This window comes from Panthera pardus, unplaced genomic scaffold, assembly GCF_024362965.1.
Source record: "Panthera pardus isolate Hobbes unplaced genomic scaffold, ASM2436296v1 HiC_scaffold_6, whole genome shotgun sequence".
Classification (NCBI taxonomy): Eukaryota; Metazoa; Chordata; class Mammalia; order Carnivora; family Felidae; genus Panthera; species Panthera pardus.
Window position 1 is genome coordinate 109,576,605 of NW_026526991.1, and position 19,294 is coordinate 109,595,898.

Below are 19,294 nucleotides of genomic sequence, written 5' to 3' on the forward strand. Positions count from 1 at the left end.
CATAGCAGTGGTACAATTATTAAAGCTAGGAGGGGCACCTGGGTGGCTCAGTTGTTGAAGCATCCGACTCTTGGTTTCGGCCCAGGTCATGATCTCACTGTTCATGGGATCGAGCCCTGAATGGGGCTGTCAGCACGGAGCTTCCGTGGGATTCTCTCTCCCTCTCTCTCTGCCCCTCCCTTACTTTCTCTCTCAAAATAAATAAATAAACATTAAAAAAAACTTCAAAATTAATAGTGGTATAATTGCATTTAAAAATGATACTGTGAAATAATTTTAGGAAAGTTTAGATTACTTATATAATTATACACCATATGTTTTCTCAGATCCTGTGACAAAAAAGAAGTTGGCTAATTTATTGATGACAAAGTAAATTATTAACATAATCAACAGATTAGAAGCAGTTTTACCTGTGAGAAGAAAATTTGATTTGTTGGGGGAGGGAACTTTTTAAATTACTAAAGCATTACATTGCCGTTTTAGATAATTTAGAACATTCTGGTAAGCAAAAACAGGAAAATCATCACCCAAACATCACTCATGCCTCCAGAATTAACTACATCTATTTTGGCATATATTAATATATATATATATAAAACTTGATATTTGTCTTTTGCATACTTTTGCTTTATTTTTTTATTAGAAAACTGAGTCATATACAGGTTTTTTCCTAGTTATTTAGTTTTTAATTTACATCCAAGTTATTTAACATATAGTGCAACAGTGATTTCAGGAGTAGATTCCTTAGTGCCCCTTACCCATTTAGCCCATCTCCCCTCCCACAACACCTCCAGCAACCCTGTTTGTTCTCTATATTTAAGAGTCTCGATTGTTTTGTCCCCCTGTTTTTATATTATTTTTGCTTTTCTTGTCTTATGTTCATCTGTTTTGTATCTTAAAGTCCTCATACAAGTGAAGTCATATGTATTTGTCTTTCTCTGACTAATTTTGCTTAGCTATAATCTGCTTTTTGATTTTAATAATAATGTAAGTCTCTTTCTTGTCATTAAATGAACTTTTATAATCCTGGCAATGATGTAAAAGTTTTCATTGTGTGGAGGTACTATGATTTGTTTAAATATTCTCATACTGCTGGGCATATGGATTATTTCCAATTTATGTAATTTGTTTTTATAAACAGTGCTTCTGTGAATATCCTTGTAGCTAAATTATTTTTGTGCAGCTGAGTTTTTTATAGGATGAATTCCTAGACATAGAATTATTGAGTCATAGGTCATGAACATTTTTTATTGTTTTGACCTACAGTAACAAATTGTTCTTATATTTATTCAGCCAGCAGTATCAGTTCCTATGGGTGCTCTTTTCTCTAGCATTATTAATAGCAGTTGCTATTTTTAATTAATTTATTAATATAATAGGCAAAAAATACTATTTATAGGTTATTTGTGTCTCTTGAGCCTTAATTATTAAAATCCCAAGTTTAAAAGCATAGTATTTTATCAGAGAATTAATTAGATGGAAATTGAGGTCGACTTACTTAATGTCATATGGACAGTTAATAAAAGAACTGAGATAAAAGAACCTAAGATCTTTTGAACATCATTTCAGTCTAGTTTTACTGTTAGAATAGATTTATTTTAAAAATTAGACCTCACACTAAATGTTTCATTTTCATTTTTCAAAAAATAATAGATTTCTACTAAGTAAATATAAAACAGCTTATTTGGGGAATATAGAAAAGGTGTTAATTTTCATAAGTAGTCTTATTTACATAAGTGAATAATTCAGAGTGATAATATACTTATGTAACTAGCAGGATGATCAAAAGTGAGGGATTTGAGGAAGTACACAATACATGGCAGTAGAATTACATCCTACTTTAAACTGATCTTAGGGGCGCCTGGGTGGCTCAGTCTGTTGAGCATCTGACTTTGGCTCAAGTCATGATCTCGCAGTCTGTGAGTTTGAGCCCCGTGTCGGGCTCTGTGCTGACAGCTCAGAGCCTGGAGCCTACTTCTGATTCTGTGTCTCCCTCTCTCTCTGCCCCTTATGCATGCTCTGTCTTCCCCCTCTCTCTCTGCCCCTCATGCTCTCTCTCTCTGTCAAAAATAAATAAACATTAAAAAAAATTTTTTTTAATAAAAAATAAACAAAAATAAACTGATCTTAATAAAATATTCTAGCCCGAAGACAGCTTCACACCATTACATTTTGTCCCTTTAGAGAGTGAAACAGTTTACTCTTTAGTATGTATGCTTTATTTTCCTATCTAAGGCACATTTTTTTCTGATCATTTCAGTGTTCTTAAAAGTAGTTAAATTAGAATGTAATTTGTAAATGTAATTTACAATAGAATTATGTCATTTTAGAACATTAATTTTTGATAAATTTCATACCTTACAAATGAAAATAATTAGTGCTTTCCAAGTAAAAGTATATTTCTTCTTTATATAGAGAGTTCTGGAGTCTGAAGAGCAAGTACTTGTTATGTATCATAGGTATTGGGAGGAGTATAGCAAAGGTGCAGACTATATGGACTGCTTGTATAGGTAAGTATGCCTTGAAACTCTTGACAATCTATAAATAGTATTGCCTGCATTCAGTAATTGAAGGAGTTTTGGTTTTTGGTTTTTGAATCACCTCTTACCCATAGAAATAAACAGAGCTAAAGTGTTCCCTGCTATATGGACTGTGTCTGCTATGGGGAAAATGTAGTCTGGGTCATGGGAGAATATGGGAGCCAGGCAGTGTGTGGAAAGTTATTCTCTGAAAACTAAAACTGTATTTAATTCTGTAGTTCTATGTGCTAAATCTTGACAAGAGTTCCAAAGTGGAACTTCAGCTTGGATGAAGCTTAGCAGAGTAAATCCAAGCCTGTGTTCCCTGCCAGTATGCTCTTTTTGGACTCTAGGATTCAGTATTTTATGTTTTGTGGAAACACTTCTTTGTCAAAGCACTCAGCAGTTTTTCTCTTGAAGTTCTACCCTATCCTATAGGCATATTGAATTACCTACAGTGTGTTAATGCCCTATGGTCTCTCACATTTTTGTCTTTCTTGATGCTGTCATATCTATCTAAATGGCTTTTCTAGAAGCCAGTCTTTTCTAGAACTAATTCTTTTTTTTTTTTTTTTTTTAATGTTTATTTATTTTTGAGAGAGAGAGTGCGAGCACTGAAGGGGCAGAGAGAGAGAAGGAGACAGAATCATAAGCAGGCTCTAGGCTCCAAGCTGTCAGCACAGAACCTGACACAGGGCTGGAACTCAGAAACTGTGAGATCATGACCTGAACTGAATTCAGACACTTAACCGACTGAACCACCTAGGCGCCCCTCTGAATGAGTAATCCTGTTGTGTTTTTCCACATTCTCCTCTCTGAACTTCCCTCGTCCTTGCTCTACCTAGTCTCCTGCGTAGATCTTTTGTGTTAACTGTCATTCCTGCATGTTCCTATGGTAGTCCACACTGATCCTCTCTAACCTATTCACATAGACGATGGAAATAAATTTCTGGGTACATGAAGCAGAGACCTATTTATTGAAGAATGTTGGATAAATAAGGAATAGTGGCATTAAGTAACCTAGGCCTTTCACCCTTGGAATTAGGGTGTCTGCTCTTGAAATTGTTGTGGCCTCTGATGAGGCAGTGATAATTTTGGCATCTGCATTGTGGCATGGGCTGAGATGGACCCCTGCCTTAGTTTTTCATTGGGGAGAAGACGAGGAGTGAAGCTGATTCTCAAAACATCATCTGTACAGTTACACTCTGCATTGCTGGAGTAGCACACTGAGGCCAGGGCTTGGTTCTCTTGCTTGGCGTGTTAGTCCTTTGTCACTGATTCATATTCCTGTAGGCTTTTATAACAACACTGGAGTTTACTTACTGTAAGTTGCTTCTGTTAGAAACTGGAACTTATTTCAACAGCCATTAGCTTTTATATCTTCTTAGAAGAGCTAAGTGTAATAAAATCAGAAGCCAGCAATTGCTGACAGGCACAAGATTTACTGTGGCTTTGGCTTTTATAAAACAGTGTTTGCCATACATTAAACATCTTGACATTTCATGTTTTTTTTTTTTTTTTCCTCATCCACCAAAGTGAGATAGGCATAAATAGAACTTTAAGAATTCCCTAGCTAAATTAGGAGAATTACAGGAATTTTGAGGATGAAACTGAGAGCACATGCATGCTTTGCTATTGCTGAGAAGCTTGGGCCACTGGTATATAGATAACATGAGAGAGTATTTAAGACTATATGCCAGTGCAGTATGCTGTGTGCAGTGGGATACCTCTTGAGCTGAGACATTTTGGTAAAGATTTAAGTTGTTTTTCTATTTTTTCTTAGATTTCTAGGTTCTCCTATATCTGCATCTCTGTTTACCAAAATTAATTTGGTAATTTAAATTAATGGTAATATTAATAAAAAATTGGTAATATTAGTGAACTTTTATTAAATATATATTGTATATACACAAATGTGTGTGTATATAAACCATGTGAGGTAGTTGATATTGCCAAATTTGCAGCTGAAGAGACTAGACTCAGAGAGGTTAAATGATTTTGCTCAAGGTCATTCAGTGGAAAAAAATTTGTGCTAATACCAACCCAGATTGGTCACATTAAACCCATTCAACTTCTTCATTCTACCTTCGTCTCATCCTAGATTCACTCTTTTAGTCATTTAGGTAGATTTTTTCTCATCTTTTATCTTATACTTTGCATTCTTTCTAGGATGATCTCAATTACTTCTGGTTTTAGCTACAACTTACATATTACTAACCACCAAAATATTTGTATATCCCGGGTGGTCTTAGGTTTCAGAGGAGTATTTTTACCTAACCCGTCTATACCTCCAGGTTATTCTGTGGGTACATTGTAGTATTGCAGATTTCAAAACTGAGCATGTAATCTTTTATATACTGTCCCCAGTATACTGTCCCCAGTATTACTATTTTTAATTGGTAGTAATACTGTACACCCAGGCATAAATGCCGAAAGTCTCAGTTACTCTTCCTTCACTTAGGGTTGTCCTTTCTCCCTGATCTCTATTGGTCACATCCTCCAAATGTCTCTTAAATTCATTGTTTCCTTTGCATTGCTATTATAGTTCAAGCTGTTTATCATTTCTCACCTGGACTATTAATGATAAAGTCCCTATAACCAGTCTTCCAACCTTTGATTGCTAATTTATCCTATTTACTAAACTCATATTTTTTTTAACATGCAAATTTGATCACTCTCTAAAATCATGTAGTAACTTTCCACTATCTATAGCAAAGACTTAGAACTAATGGCTAATGGGATTCACATACAGAGAATTGTATTTGACCTCTGTGATGCTGGCATCATGTGGCTGACCATCATTTATTTAATTATATTGGTAGAATAGGTGGTAAGATCCTTTTTATAGAGGATATAGTTGGCAGTAATTACATGAAAACTGCTTAATGATAGTTTTTAATTGTAGGGTAGTGAGGTTATCCAGGCTAGCTATCATTTTTAATCATAGTCTGTAAGGATATATTTGTAGAGAAATATAAAGGAAGAATTCAATTTTGTTTCAAAAGTATTTTTAAATATTTTTATGAAGTAATTTCTACCCTCTTGTTTATCCTGATTGATTTCTAAGATGGATATGCATTAATATAGGTAATTTAAGGATTCTGACTATAAGGAAAATGCTGATACTCCTGCCTGCCTTTCCCAGTACTACATAGCTCTTTAGACCCTGCTGGCCCTTGGAGTATTAACGACTTTTGAAATCCAGTAGGTATTAGCATGAGAAAAATTTTTGTAATGCAATTTCCTATGATAGATTGAAATGCTTGGTTTCTCTGAGGCTTCAGAGTTACTTTAGGCTGTTCATTATTGGCAAGTACTATTTTTAATTGTGTCAGTGCTAATACTCCAGAAAAGTGAAGGATACTTATTAAGCACTTTGTAGGTAAAATAAATTATAAAAACATAAAAATTATAAAAACTATTGCATCATACATGAGAAGAACAATCAGGTATTGCCTTTAAGAAATTATTGGGACCTATTTTCTTTTATAATTTCTTAGAACATATGTCTTTAAAAACAAATGTGTCATTAATAAAATTGACTGTAAAATATTCCAGTTAAGAATTGTATCCATGTCGGGGTGCCTGGGTGGCTCAGTCTTTTAAGCTAAAAGTCCAGGTCTTGATTTCAGCTCAGGTCATGATCTCATGATTCATGGGTTCAGTTCATGGGTTTGGGCCATGGCTGGCAGTGTGGAGCCTGCTTGGGATTCTCTCTCTTCCTGTCTTTCTGCCCCTCCCCTGCTTGTGTATGTTTGTTCTCTCTCTCTCTCTCTCTCTCAAAATAAATAAACTTAAAAAAAAGGTATCCATATCAAAATGAAAACTTACACTATTTACATTTTAAGTTACATCTTTAAATTATTTTAAAAGCTTGTCTTGTCAAGCTTAAATTTAACATTAAGGGTAGAAATCTGGAATGAGAAAGCTACAATTAATGGAAGTTAAAGTTTTATTCCATGAGGTAAAGAGAATAGTGACTTGTCCTGTCAGAATGGAAACATAAAGCTCCACTAAACCAGTATACTGGCTCAAGAATATACATACAGATCATTGAAACAGATTAGTGATTCCAGATTTCTGCAGGTCTAGCAGCTAGTTCTTCAGAGTTAACAAACCACTATGCTAAGAAGTTTACTCTATAGGTATAAGGGAGCTACTTAGGATTCTGAATGGGTTAGTGACATCCTGAAAGTGGAATTTTTAGATGAATTGGAGATGGCAAAACAGAAAAAAGAGACCAGTCATGAGAGTGTTGCACATGAGAGTGTTGCACATGATCCAAGCAGAGAATTAACAAGAGACATTGGAAGAGAGAAGGAAAGTAATGGGAGAGAATAATGAATAGTTTAGGAGGAGATGAGGACCGGCTGATTAAAAGAGTAGAATGGAAGGATGAGAGAGAAGTGTTTCTAATCTTTTACTGGGATCGCCGTGGTGGTACCACAGACCAAAAAAGAAACTGGTTGAGAGCAAAGGATTCATATAGGAAGGCACATAGAAATGGTAAAGATATGGTAATTAAGTCCCTCCACTCAGGGAGCATGTGTCACAGTTGAAATATTGTATTTGTTCATATTTGTATATTCTCCCAGATGTGTAAACTCTGTGTGGAAAGACCACATTTTTGTTTTTCATCTTTCTGTCCCTAGTGCCTGGCATTGTACCTGACATAGAGTTCACACTCAGTCAATATTTGTTGAATGAGAAAGGGAGAACTCATGAGTTTCTGTGCCAGCTCTTCCACTTACTAGCACATTGACTGTTGGCAAGTTCCTTAAGCTCTCTAAGCTGCAATTTTCTTACATATAAAAGGAGGATCATAATAGTACCACATGTATGTACCTGATAGTATTCAGCTGTATAAAATGCTTAGGGGTATGCCTGACATGTAACATAAGCTCTATAAATGTTAGTGATTACTTGTATTTCCTGGCATTCATGGCTTTTATGATCTGGCTCCAGGCTGCTTTTCCAAGTTTGTGTTCTAATATTAGCTTTTGTTATTCCTGCTGTCTGGAATGTTACCATTTATTTATTCAGTAATTCATCAAGGAAATATTTTTTGAGGACTTCATATTTACCTGCCACTGGTTCTGGATGCTGTGTGTGAGCCAGGTCCTTGCTTTGTAGTTGTTATAATCTAGAGAGGTGACAGATGTACAAAGCAAGTAAACAAATAACAGAATTGGATTATTTCACACAGTAGTAAGTACCATGAAGAATATAAAACAGTTGTGTATAGTCACTTCAGTGGGAGTGAAGTGGTGAATTAAAGTTCATTTGGATTGGGATCAGATCAGGCCTGAGAGAAATGTGTTTGAGCTGACACCTGAATGAGAGGCCAGAGGTTAAAATATCTCTCCAATTTATATATCTTCATTTCAGGCCAGATATCCCAAATCTTCTATTTCAGGTAAAAAAAAAAAAAAAAAAAAGCCATTCTTTCTCTATCTCTTACTTCTGTCTCTGTCAGTCCTATTTCCCTTTCTTCAATTGGAAGCATAAAATTATGAGGATCGCAGTGAGAATAGAAGGAAGGATGAAATGACATTTTGCAGGAAAAATATATTAGGACATTGCACATATGGGTAGCGGAGACTAAAATATCAAACAAAGTACCAAGGTTTTAAGCCTTGGAGTCTAGAGGCTTGAAATTAGTGTGGGAGTGCAACTTGTGTACATGGTTGTGTCTATACAGCTTTGGAGTTGTACTTTCAAGAATTGTATTTTGCATCATCTCCTAGAGTTGGTGGTAAAATAACACAGTTGAAATTTTTGTTGCCTTTGTTTTCAGTTTTAGTTGTCTGCACACGTAAAGTGGACTTTTCATTTTGATGCAACAAACATTAGAAAGTGTGCGTTTTAATATAAAGATTTTGTGGTTATTGCCTAAGTATTTATATGTCTTTAACTATATACACATGACAGAACCTTTCAGGTGGTAAGTAAGCATTAAAGGCATTGTAGTGAGGGGCGCTTGGGTGGCTCAGTTGGTTGAGTCCAACTTTGGCTCAAGTCTTTATCTTGTGATTTGTGAGTTTGGGCCCTACCTCGGGCTCTGTGCTGACAGCTCAGAGCCTGGAGCCTGTTTCAGATTCTGGGTCTCCCTGTCTGTCTGTCCCTTCCCTGCTTGTGCTGTATCTATCTCTCAAAAATAAATAAATGTTAAAAATATATGTATCAAAGGCATTATAGTGAAATCTAGGATTGTGAAAAGTGAGTACTAGAATGTTTCTTTTTAAAATTTTTTTAATATTTATTTATTTTTGAGAGAGACAGAGGCAGAATGCCAGTGGGTTAGGGGCAGAGAGAGGGAGACACAGAATCCGAAGCAGGCTCCAGGCTCCAGGCTCCAGGCTCCGAGCTGTCAGCACAGAGACCGACGCAGGGCTCGAACTCACGAGCTGTGAGATCATGACCTGAGCCTAAGTCGGATGCTCAACCGACTGAACCACCCAGGTACCCCAGTACTAGAATGTTTTGAGCCCTTTCTACATATTTTATTTACTTTAAAGAACTCTATTCATTTCAGTAATTCTTAGTTACTTGTCTTAGAATATGTTGAAACATTATAAAGCTATTGTCCTGTGGTAGACAAAGTGATTTTACCTTTGTCAGTTTTGCCCATACTTTCTACTGTCTGTAACAGTCTATTTCATTTTCTGTCTACTGATCATGATCTCTTTTTGTTGTTGTTTAATTACATCTTTTCCTGGTGATGAACTATAAGTTGAATGACTACCTGGATTTTTATTTTTTAAGCATTTTTTTTTGTTTAGTTCTTTACAAAGTGAACTTACCAAGAGAATCTGGGAATGAGTTAATTAGATGGTAGAAGGATTATAGAAGCCCCTTAGGGAGGAGTTATTGGGCTATATGAGTACTGAAAAGTTTTAGACCAAATCCTTGAGTTTTAAAAAAAAATTTTTTAATGTTTATTTTTGAGAGAGAGAGAGAGACTGCGCACGTGGGCAGGGGAGGGGCAGAGAGAGAGAGGGAGTCACAGAATTTGAAGCAGGCTCCAGGCTCTGAGCTGTCAGCACAGAGCCCCGATGTGGGGCTCGATGTGGGGCTCGAGCTCACGAACTGCGAGATCATGGCATGAGCCAAAGTCAGATGCTTAACTGACTGAGCCACCAGGCGCCCCTACCCTTGAGTTTTTTTGAAGTGAAACTGGGGTGATAGGGTTTTTTCCCCCACTCTAGAGGTCATATATTTTGGCTCTTAAGGCCTTGCAGAGAAAGTTTGGCTAATACTTTTGTTCCTTTTTAATTATATTTCTAATTTCTGCGTAATTAATTTGATATATTACCAAACTATTTTATAGTTGATTTATAACCCAAAATTATTGTTTTAAAGTTGCAAGTTATTTGTTTTACTACTGATTTTAACAGTTATTTGTTTTCCTACTTACTTTAATAATAATATTATATTTGTTTTTCAGGTATCTCAACACCCAGTTTATTAAAAAGAATAAATTGACAGAAGCTGACCTTCAGTATGGCTACGGTGGTGTAGATATGAATGAACCACTTATGGAAATAGGAGAGGTAGGAAATTCTTTAAATGACTGGCAAGCATAGGAGTGTTTTTATATATATATTGAGGTAATTTCATTCACTGTCCTTTTTTCAAGGACACTGTGTTGACTACCTTAAAATTGTCGAAATTTTTTTTTTAAGTTTATTTATTTTTGAGAGAGAACGAGCAAGGGAGGGGCAGAGAGAGAGGAAGAGAGAGAATCTGAAAGCTCTCACAGCAGGCTCTGTGCTGTCAGTGCAGAGCTTGACATGAGGCTCAAACCCATGAACCAGGAGATCACAACTTAGACTGAAATCAAGAGTCAGACACTTAACTGACTGAGCCACCCAGGCACCCCCAAAATTGTCAAGATTTGAGACATCCTAAATGTTAATAAAACACTGCAGTGATTTCCTAAGAATCTTCACATAGATGAGAACAGAAGAGATGTGATTAGTATTATTTTAATAATTAGATTAATGATGGATGAATAAATGACAAGGTTAATAGTTCCACTATGAAAAAAGCTCATAAAATGCATTTTAAAAATGTTGAGACTCTTGCAGTTAAAAAGTGGAAAGGTCATGGACTTGAGAGGAAATACAGATTTATGGATATAAGAAATTATTTTTTAAGTTTATTTTGAGAGAGAGGCAGCATGTGTGTGTGCATGCACGGGTGGCAGAGGGGCAGAGAGAGAGAGGGAGGGAGGGAGAGAGAGGGAGGGAGGGAGAGAGAGGAAGGGAGGGAGAGAGAGAAAGAAAGAAAGAGAGGAGAGAGAGAAAGAAAGGGAAGGAGGGAGGGAGTGAGGGAGGGAGGGAGGAAAGGAAGGAAGGAAGGAAGGAAGGAAGGAAGGAAGGAAGGAAGGAAGGAAGGAAGGAAGGAAGGATGGAAGGAAGGAAGAAAGAAAACCTTAAGCAGGCTCCACACTCAGCACAGAGCCTGATGTGGGGCTTTATTTTACAACCCCGGGATCATGACCTGCACCCATATCAAGAGTCAGACGTTCAATCGACTGAGCTATCCAGGTGTCCCATGACAAATTTATTTTAACTTTAAAAAGTAATTAAATCCAGAGTGAAACAATTAAGTGTGCAGGTCAAGTAATTCATTCAGATTCTTGAGGCACAGTGCAAATTTAAATGTGGGAATTACATAAAGCATATATTCATTGTGAAAGAAATACTCTAGTACAATGTTTGTTTATTTCACGTACTACATATTTGTTGACTAACCAGACACTGGGGATACAATGGTAAACAGACAGAAGTTCCCTGTCCTCATGGGGAAGCAGTGCCAAATAAATACAGAAATTAATGTTAAATTGTGATGGGTGTTAATGAAAGAAATAAACAGCTAAGATGCAGCATGAGGAAAGTTTTACTAGAATAATCCTTTTAGAAAGAAATTTGTCATCGTCTTTCAGTAGACTTTAAAATGTTTAATATTTGTTAATTAGGTAATCCCATGTCTAGTAATCTGCACTGTGAAAATGATAAATATGGGAAAAAAAAGTTTAAATGTTTAAGAGTATTCCTTGTAATCATTGTTAGTAAGGGTGACTAATGGGTAGACAATCCAAATGTCCAATATCCAATAGTAAAAAAATCATACATAGAAGAATATATACAATATACTTTTGTTATAAAGGCAAAGAGATGAATTAGTAATAGAAAATACTTCATAGAAACTTTAATAAAGGGGAAAATATTTTATGAAAAAATGTGGACACATTGTATGTTTAATAGGAATAAAACTGCAGGGGGAAAAAGGATGCAGAGTAATGGATTAGTGGGAAATAACAAAATCTTAACAGTAGTTGCTTTAGTTAGTAGGATTATAAGAATATTTTAATGATGGTCCCTTATCACCAGCATTGTCAAGCTCACTCCTTCTCCCAGAGGAAATCACCATAAACCATTTGGTTTTTGTCTTTTCTGAATTTTACCTGCACATTTGCATGTAAATATTTATACATACAGTTTAATTTTAAATGTTAATGGAATCATAGCATATATACCATAATGATATCACACCATATATCTTGGAACTTGTATTTCTTGCTTGTTTTGTTTTGTTTTTTGGTTAATGTGTCTAAGTGTTCTTTTTTGTTGTTGTTGTTCATTTATTGTTTTAATTTACATCCAAGTTAGTTAGCATATAGTGCAACAATGATTTCAGGAGTAGATTCCTTAACGTCCCTAACTCATTTAGCCCATCCCCCCTCCAGTAACCCTCTGTTTGTTCTTCATATTTATGAGTTTCTTATGTTTTTGCCCCCCCTCCCTGTTTTTATATTATTTTTGTTTCCCTTCCCTTATGTTCATCTGTTTTGTATCTTAAAGTCCTCATATGAGTGAAGTCATATGATATTTGTCTTTCTCTAATTTCGCTTAGCATAATACCCTCTAGTTCCATCCACGTGAGGTGTTCTTTTCATATAAGTTTATTTTTGTGAGAGCTCAGTATTCTATAATAGGGATATAAAATAATTTATTTATCATTTATTAGACTATTCTCCTTAGTTTACGGTTCTTGTTGAAAATACCACTGTGAATATCATTGTTCATTTGTTCATTTATTAAGTATTTTTTAAACCCATTTGTGTGCCAGGCACTTTTCTATATGCTAGGAATTCAGTAGTGAACAAAATAGACACAAACCTCACACTCAGAGAGTTAACATTTAAGTATACATCTCTTTGTACATGAGCAGAAATTGTCGTAGAGTTGGTACCTGGAAGTCAAAGCATCCTGAATTTTGATAGCACCACCAGCTTGCTTTCAAAAGGCTTTAGTTTTCTCTCCCACCACAGCTATAAGATCACATTTTCTTTTGTATCACTTTCTTTTTTCCCTGTTGGTGCTATTTAAAAATATAAAAATAAGGGGAAACTTGAAGAATGTTCCTTCTGGGAAGGCAGATGCTTTTACTTATTTGAAATGGAATTACCAATTGATCAGAATAAAGTTACCCCAGGGAAACAGAATAGAGGCTAAAACCAGACTAATAGCTGTATAGATGCAATTAAGTTGGAAACAGAGGAGCAGTCAATTTTTGATACTGAAATAATTTGTACTCTCTATGGGAAAAATATATTGGATTTTAAATGTGGAAGGCAAAACTTGAAAACTTTTAGAAGGCAATATAAGAGCACACATATCCCTGACATTAGGCTAGGGAAGTTCTTAAAAGACATGAAAAATACAAACAATAAAGGAAAAGATTGATAAAATGGAGACATTAAAATATAATGTATTTTTACTAAACACTTTTAAAAGAACTCAAAAGTTAAGTCACAAAACTATGACAAATTGCAGTATGTATGTCAAGGGATTAATTTCTACAGTATTTAAGAACTCCTAGTTTTTATTGAAAACAAGATAAATATTAATAGAATAATGGGCAAAAAGGATGAATGGGCATTTCACAGAAAAAAAACTAAGACATACAATAAAAATATAAAAAGATGCCCAGCCTCGCTCAAGAAGATGCCAGTTAAAACCAAAAGGAGTTAAGAGCACCTGAGTGGCTCAGTCGGTTAAGTGTATGACTTCGGCTTAGGTCATGATCTCATGGTTTATGGGTTTGAGGCCCGCGTCAGGCTCTGCACTGACAACTCAGAGCCTGGAGCCTGCTTCGGATTCTGTGTCTCTCTCTTTTTCTGTCCCTCCCCTGCTCGTGCTGTGTCTCTCTCTGTCTTTCAAAAATAAAGAAACGTAACAAAAAACGAAAAACCAAGGAGTTACCAAAACAATCTACAGATTGACTGTAATCCCTAACAAAATATCAATAACACTTTTCACAGAACTAGAACTGATAATCCTAAAATTTGTATGGAACCACAGAAGACCTCAAATAGCCAAAGCAATCTTGAGGAAGAACAAAACTGTATCACAATCCCTAATTTCAAACTATGTTGCAAAGCTGTAGTAATCAAAACTGTATGGTACTGACACATAAATACACATAGATCAATGGAATAGGATAAAAAGCCCATGCATACAAACCCACACTTCTGTGGTCAATTAATTTATGACAAAGGAGGCTCGAATATACAGTGGAGAAAAGAGTCTTTTCAGTAAATAGTGTTGTGAAAACTGGACAGCTATATGCAAATGAATGAAACAACCACTTTCTTACACCATACACAAAAATAAACTCAAAGTGAGTTAAAGATCTAAATGTGAGACCTGAAACAATAACATTCATAAAAGAAAAAACAGGCAGTAAAATCTTGGACAGCGGCCTTAGCAACATATTTGTAGATGTTTCCTTCAGGCAAGGGAAACAAAAGCAGTAAGATACTATTGGGACTATACCAAAATAAAAAGCTTTTGCACAGCAAAGGAGACCATCAACAAAACAAAAAGCCAACCTAGTGAATGGGAGAAAATATTTGCAAATGACATATCTAATAAGGGTTAATATCCAGAATACATAAAGAACTTATACAACTTAGTACCGAAAAAAACAATTCAATTAAAAAATGGACAGAGGACCTGAATAGACCTTTTTCCAAAGAAGACATACAAATGGCCAACAGCCACGTGAAGAGATTCTCAAATCACTATCAGGGAAATGAAAAAATCAAAACTACAATGAGAAATCACCTTACACCAGTCAGAATGGCTAGTATCAAAAAGACAAGATAGAGTGAATGTTGGTGAGCATGTAGAGAAAAGGAAATTCCCAAGCACTGTTGGTGGGAATGTAAATTGGTGCAACCACTGAAGAAAACAGTGGTTAAAATTAAAAATTTGTAATTTAATTTTAATTCCTCAAAAAATTAAAAATAGAAATATGATCCAGTAATTCCACTGCTGGGTATTTATCCAAAGAAAATGAAAACACAGATTCAAAAAGATCTATGCACCCCTATGTATATGCAGCATTATTTACAGTAGCCTAATTATGGAAATAGCCCTAGTGTCCACCGATATAGATGAATGGTTAAGAATTGGTACACACACACACACATACACACACACACGATGGAATACTACTCAGCCATAAAAAATGAAATCTTGTCATTTGCAACAACATGGATGGATCTAGAGGGTATAATGTTAAATGAAATAAGACAAAGACAAATACCATATGATTTCACTCATAAGTGAAATTTAAGAAACAAAACAAATGGGGAAAGAAAAAAGAAGCCAAGAAACAGGCTCCTAACTACAGAGAACTGGTTACCAGAGAGGATGTGGGTGGGGGCTGGGTGAAATAGGTGAAGGAGATTGAGTACACTTACCTTGATGAGTACTGAGTAATGTATAGAATTGTTGAATCATTATATTGTACACCTGAAACTAATAGAACACTGTGTGTTGACTATACTGGACTTAAGACAAGAAAAATATTATAGGGACATGTAGACATTTGGTAGAACTATAAAGCAAGGGAATGATTTAACACAAATTTCAAGGTGGTTGTAACCTTTGAGGGGAAAGTAGGAGGATATGTGGTACAATGGTAATGTGGAAGTTGTGTTTCTTAAACTGAGTGGTGAGTACAGGAATGTTTTATTTTATTATTCTTTTAGTTGACCTTCCTTTTATGTTTGTATGAGAGGTTTTGTAATTTCAAAATCAGCCAACAGCTAAATCACTTTAACATAATTCCTTTATTTCTATTAGTCTTAGCCTTTCCATAATACTGGGCATTTAACATTCAATAAATTCTACTTCATAAAAATCTAATCAATTATGTCTTTAAGACTTTCAGTTAATGATAAAACCTTAATTCTGTTTCTTGTACAAGTCTGATGTGGTAGTCATTTTCATTTTAAATTAGAAATTTAGCAGCGCCTGGGTGGCTCAGTTGGTTAAGCATCGAACTCTTGATTTTGGCTGAGGTCAGGTTCTCTAGGTTGTGGAATTAAGCCCCGCCTCAGGCTCTGTGCTGAGTGTGGGGTCTGCTTAGGATTCTTTTTCCCTCTTCCTCTGCCCCTATCCTGCTTGCCCTCTCTTTTGTGTGCGTTCTCTTTCAAAAAAATAAATAACTTAGAAATTTATTTTTTATGTATATTCAGTTTTCATTTGAATTTTGAAAGTTTGGTTATAAATACTTGAAAGAGTATGTTTGCTTTGAAGAGTCTTTTAACATTTTAACAAATGTTAAAAGTAGTTCAGCCTTGATAATTTTTATTTTTCCTGGCAGCTAGCATTGGATATGTGGAGGAAATTGATGGTTGAACCACTTCAGACCATCCTTATCCGAATGCTGCTCCGAGAAATAAAAAAGTGAGTACTAATACTTATCTTCTTGAGTCAATTCTAATTTGCTGTTTGAAATGGTTTCAAATAGTGTACTGTTGCATGGGTGTTGACTAGACATAGGCCATGTGTTACTTAAACGAGCCTCATTTTCCATCTAAATGGCAATGTTTTAAATTGTTTCATAATTTTTTTTGGCAGGTCTTTGGTCCAATATACTTAATAAATAAATAAATCCCTGAAGGAAGTGACCTATAATTTGTTGTTGCAAGCCTGGTACCCTCTTGGATTTTCCAGGGCAGTGCTGAATTGTTTGAACATGTTCTGTCAGTTTAAATCCTGATGAGGGTAACCTACCTATTCAAGAAAACAGATTTTTCTAGGTAGTTGGTTACCTCTTAGCCCCAGTGTTAAATCAGTAACTTGCCTATTAATGTGAGGTTAGTTTATGGGAAAATGGCTTCTCATTTTACTCAGGACCCAGTGTTTTGGACTTTACCTAATTGCTTTGTGAATAGAATTGGAGACAAAGTAAGTTTTCCCGTGGAGTCCAGAATAGAACATCCTTGCATCCATTCTGGCCTAAAAGATTCTTACTAGGCTTCAGCTTTGGGGAACCTAAAGCACTAAAAGTCACTCATACAGATGTGTATATAATAAATATCAGGTTATTGGAACTGATATTGTAGGAATTATCTAGACCAGTGAATTGCAACGTGATAACGGCCACTCCATCTGAAAATGCTTTCTCTAAAGAATACCCATATATGGAGTTTTTTATGTGAGGGAAAAAAAATGGAAAGCATTGTTCTTTCTGTGAGCTCCTACTGGGAAATAAGGGACTTAAAAACAAAAAACTAAAGAAAAACATAAAGCCACGAAAAAGGGTAATGGAATATTTTAAAATTTATTGTTAATGCTAAGTAGAAAGTAGATGGTAGCAATTAATAACTTGGTTTTAAAAACCTGTCGCTTCCCTTTTAATTATTCCATTTTTTCTAAAGGTAGTGAGGAGAGAAAAGGCAATACTAAAGCAGTAGGGTGGAACAATTTTTTTCTTCTCTTTTCTCTACTAAACAATAATTAAAAGAATACTCCCAACAATATTTATAGGTTCTAACATAATTTATTTTTCTATTAAATATTAACTTTTTTCTTAACTTGGAATTCAGTTATTTTACATTGAAAGTTTATTGAAAATATTGTTAAAATTTTCTGAATGTTAGTTTTTTGAAATGTCTCTTTTAATATGTTTGTCCCAACCTAGTAAATTTTCTTAAGTGTGATTGTTAGCTTGTTAAAAATGAATTTGATGGAAGATTTTAAGAAATTTTCTAACTGTATAAGAAAAATAATGCAAGTATATGATTTCTGGAAAAGATGCATAGATTATTTGGTTAGAGATATTAGGCCAACTGTTCTTAGTTTTGTTGTTATAATCAGCTTCCATTAAAGTATTATTTGACATGCCCTACTAATACCTCATTTATTTTTCATGTGTACTCTATTAGGTCGGTGTTATCCCACCTTTTACAGCTAAGTAAGCTAAGGCATAATAATAATAACAATAATGGGGCACGTGGGTGGCTCAGTTGGTTGAGTGTCTGACTCTTGATTTTGGCTCAGGTCATGAGCCCAGGGTCATGGGATCAAGCCCTGCATCAGGCTCTGTAGTGAGCATGGAGCCTGCTTAGGATTCTCTCTCTCTTTCTGCTCATCTCCCCTGCTTGCGCCCTGTCTTGCTCTCTAAAATAATAAATAATAAATCAGTAAATAGTAACGACAACAAATAATAAATATGGGAGCTATGTGCCAAGAAGTGTTCTAAAAGCTTTACTGGCATTATCCCATTAATCCTCACCACGCTGGGATGTTGGTACTATTTCCATTTCCATTTTACAAATGAAGACATCAGTGGTGGCACTCTAAGAAGACTAATTTGACTCCAGCCCCTATTTTCTTTTTTTTTTTTCTCTTCAGCTCCTGTCTCCAACTTACCAACTCTATATCCATTAAGCCTGTTTTTTTAATTCACAGAATATTTCTTTCATTCCCAGTTCCAATATTTTAGCTTTTATATACATTTGAGTTTTATAGTGCTTTGAGTATTCTAGTATTTTCACACATAGTACTTTGTATGATCTTAAGGAGGCAGTTTTATTTATAAGTAAATAATTTGAACTTTCAATAGAGAGAAACGACTTCTTGAATTTGATATAGCTAAGGAAAGAAAGTCCATGCCTAGAAACTTCCAATTTGGGTCTTTCTACTATGTTGCTTTAGTATTGTTAGTATTGTTTAGTATTGTTTCCACTATGTTGCTTTACCCATTGTTGTTTGAAATAATATGGCCAGATATAACTTCCGTTACATGGACAAGTGGCTGTGTTAAGTATTTCCCCATTGATAAACTTGTCTGAACAGGATGTGAAGGTGAATATTATCATAGACTCATTTACAAATGGGGAAAATGAGGCTTGCGAAGGCAATCACCGTACTCAGGTCACATAACTAGTACATGGCAGAATGAGAATTAGGATTTAAGGCTAACAGAGAGGTATTTTATTATATGTACCTACAACTTCTTTTTGGAAAGAGCTCCACTAAACTTAAAGTTTAGCAGAGCATATTACAAATTTGATTTCCTATCAGCTTATTTAGTTTCCTTTCCTGTAATCACCCCTGCGTTCCTAGGAATTTTCTACAAGTGTCTAAAGAATAGGGGTGCCTGGGTGGCTCAGTCGGTTAAGCATCCGACTTCGGCTCAGGTCATGATCTCACGGTCCGTGAGTTCGAGCCCCACGTAGGGCTCTGTGCTGACAGCTCAGAGCCTGGAGCCTGTTTCAGATTCTGAGTCTCCCTCTCTCTCTGACCCTCCCCCGTTCATGCTCTGTCTCTCTGTGTCTCAAAAATAAACATTAAAAAAAAAAATTACTGTGAACTAATGGTTTCTTAAATCTGGCCAGTGAAAAGTTTACACAAGGGATATTTAAAAGTATTGTTCTACAAAAAAATTATAAAATATGTTGATTG

The 19,294-nt window shown here is 35.4% G+C and overlaps 1 protein-coding gene across 4 annotated transcripts in view; it reads left to right on the top strand.

Annotated features, from left to right (window-relative positions):
- CUL2 (cullin 2) overlaps positions 1–19,294 on the top strand; it is a 101,910-nt gene that overhangs the window by 33,601 nt on the left and 49,015 nt on the right. For all 4 annotated transcript variants that reach the window (XM_019465115.2, XM_019465113.2, XM_019465114.2 and 1 more), the window contains 3 exons: positions 2,416–2,510; positions 9,967–10,072; positions 16,206–16,288. In XM_019465115.2, the coding sequence (XP_019320660.1) occupies positions 2,416–2,510; positions 9,967–10,072; positions 16,206–16,288 (284 nt within the window). The remainder of the gene's footprint in view (positions 1–2,415; positions 2,511–9,966; positions 10,073–16,205; positions 16,289–19,294) is intronic.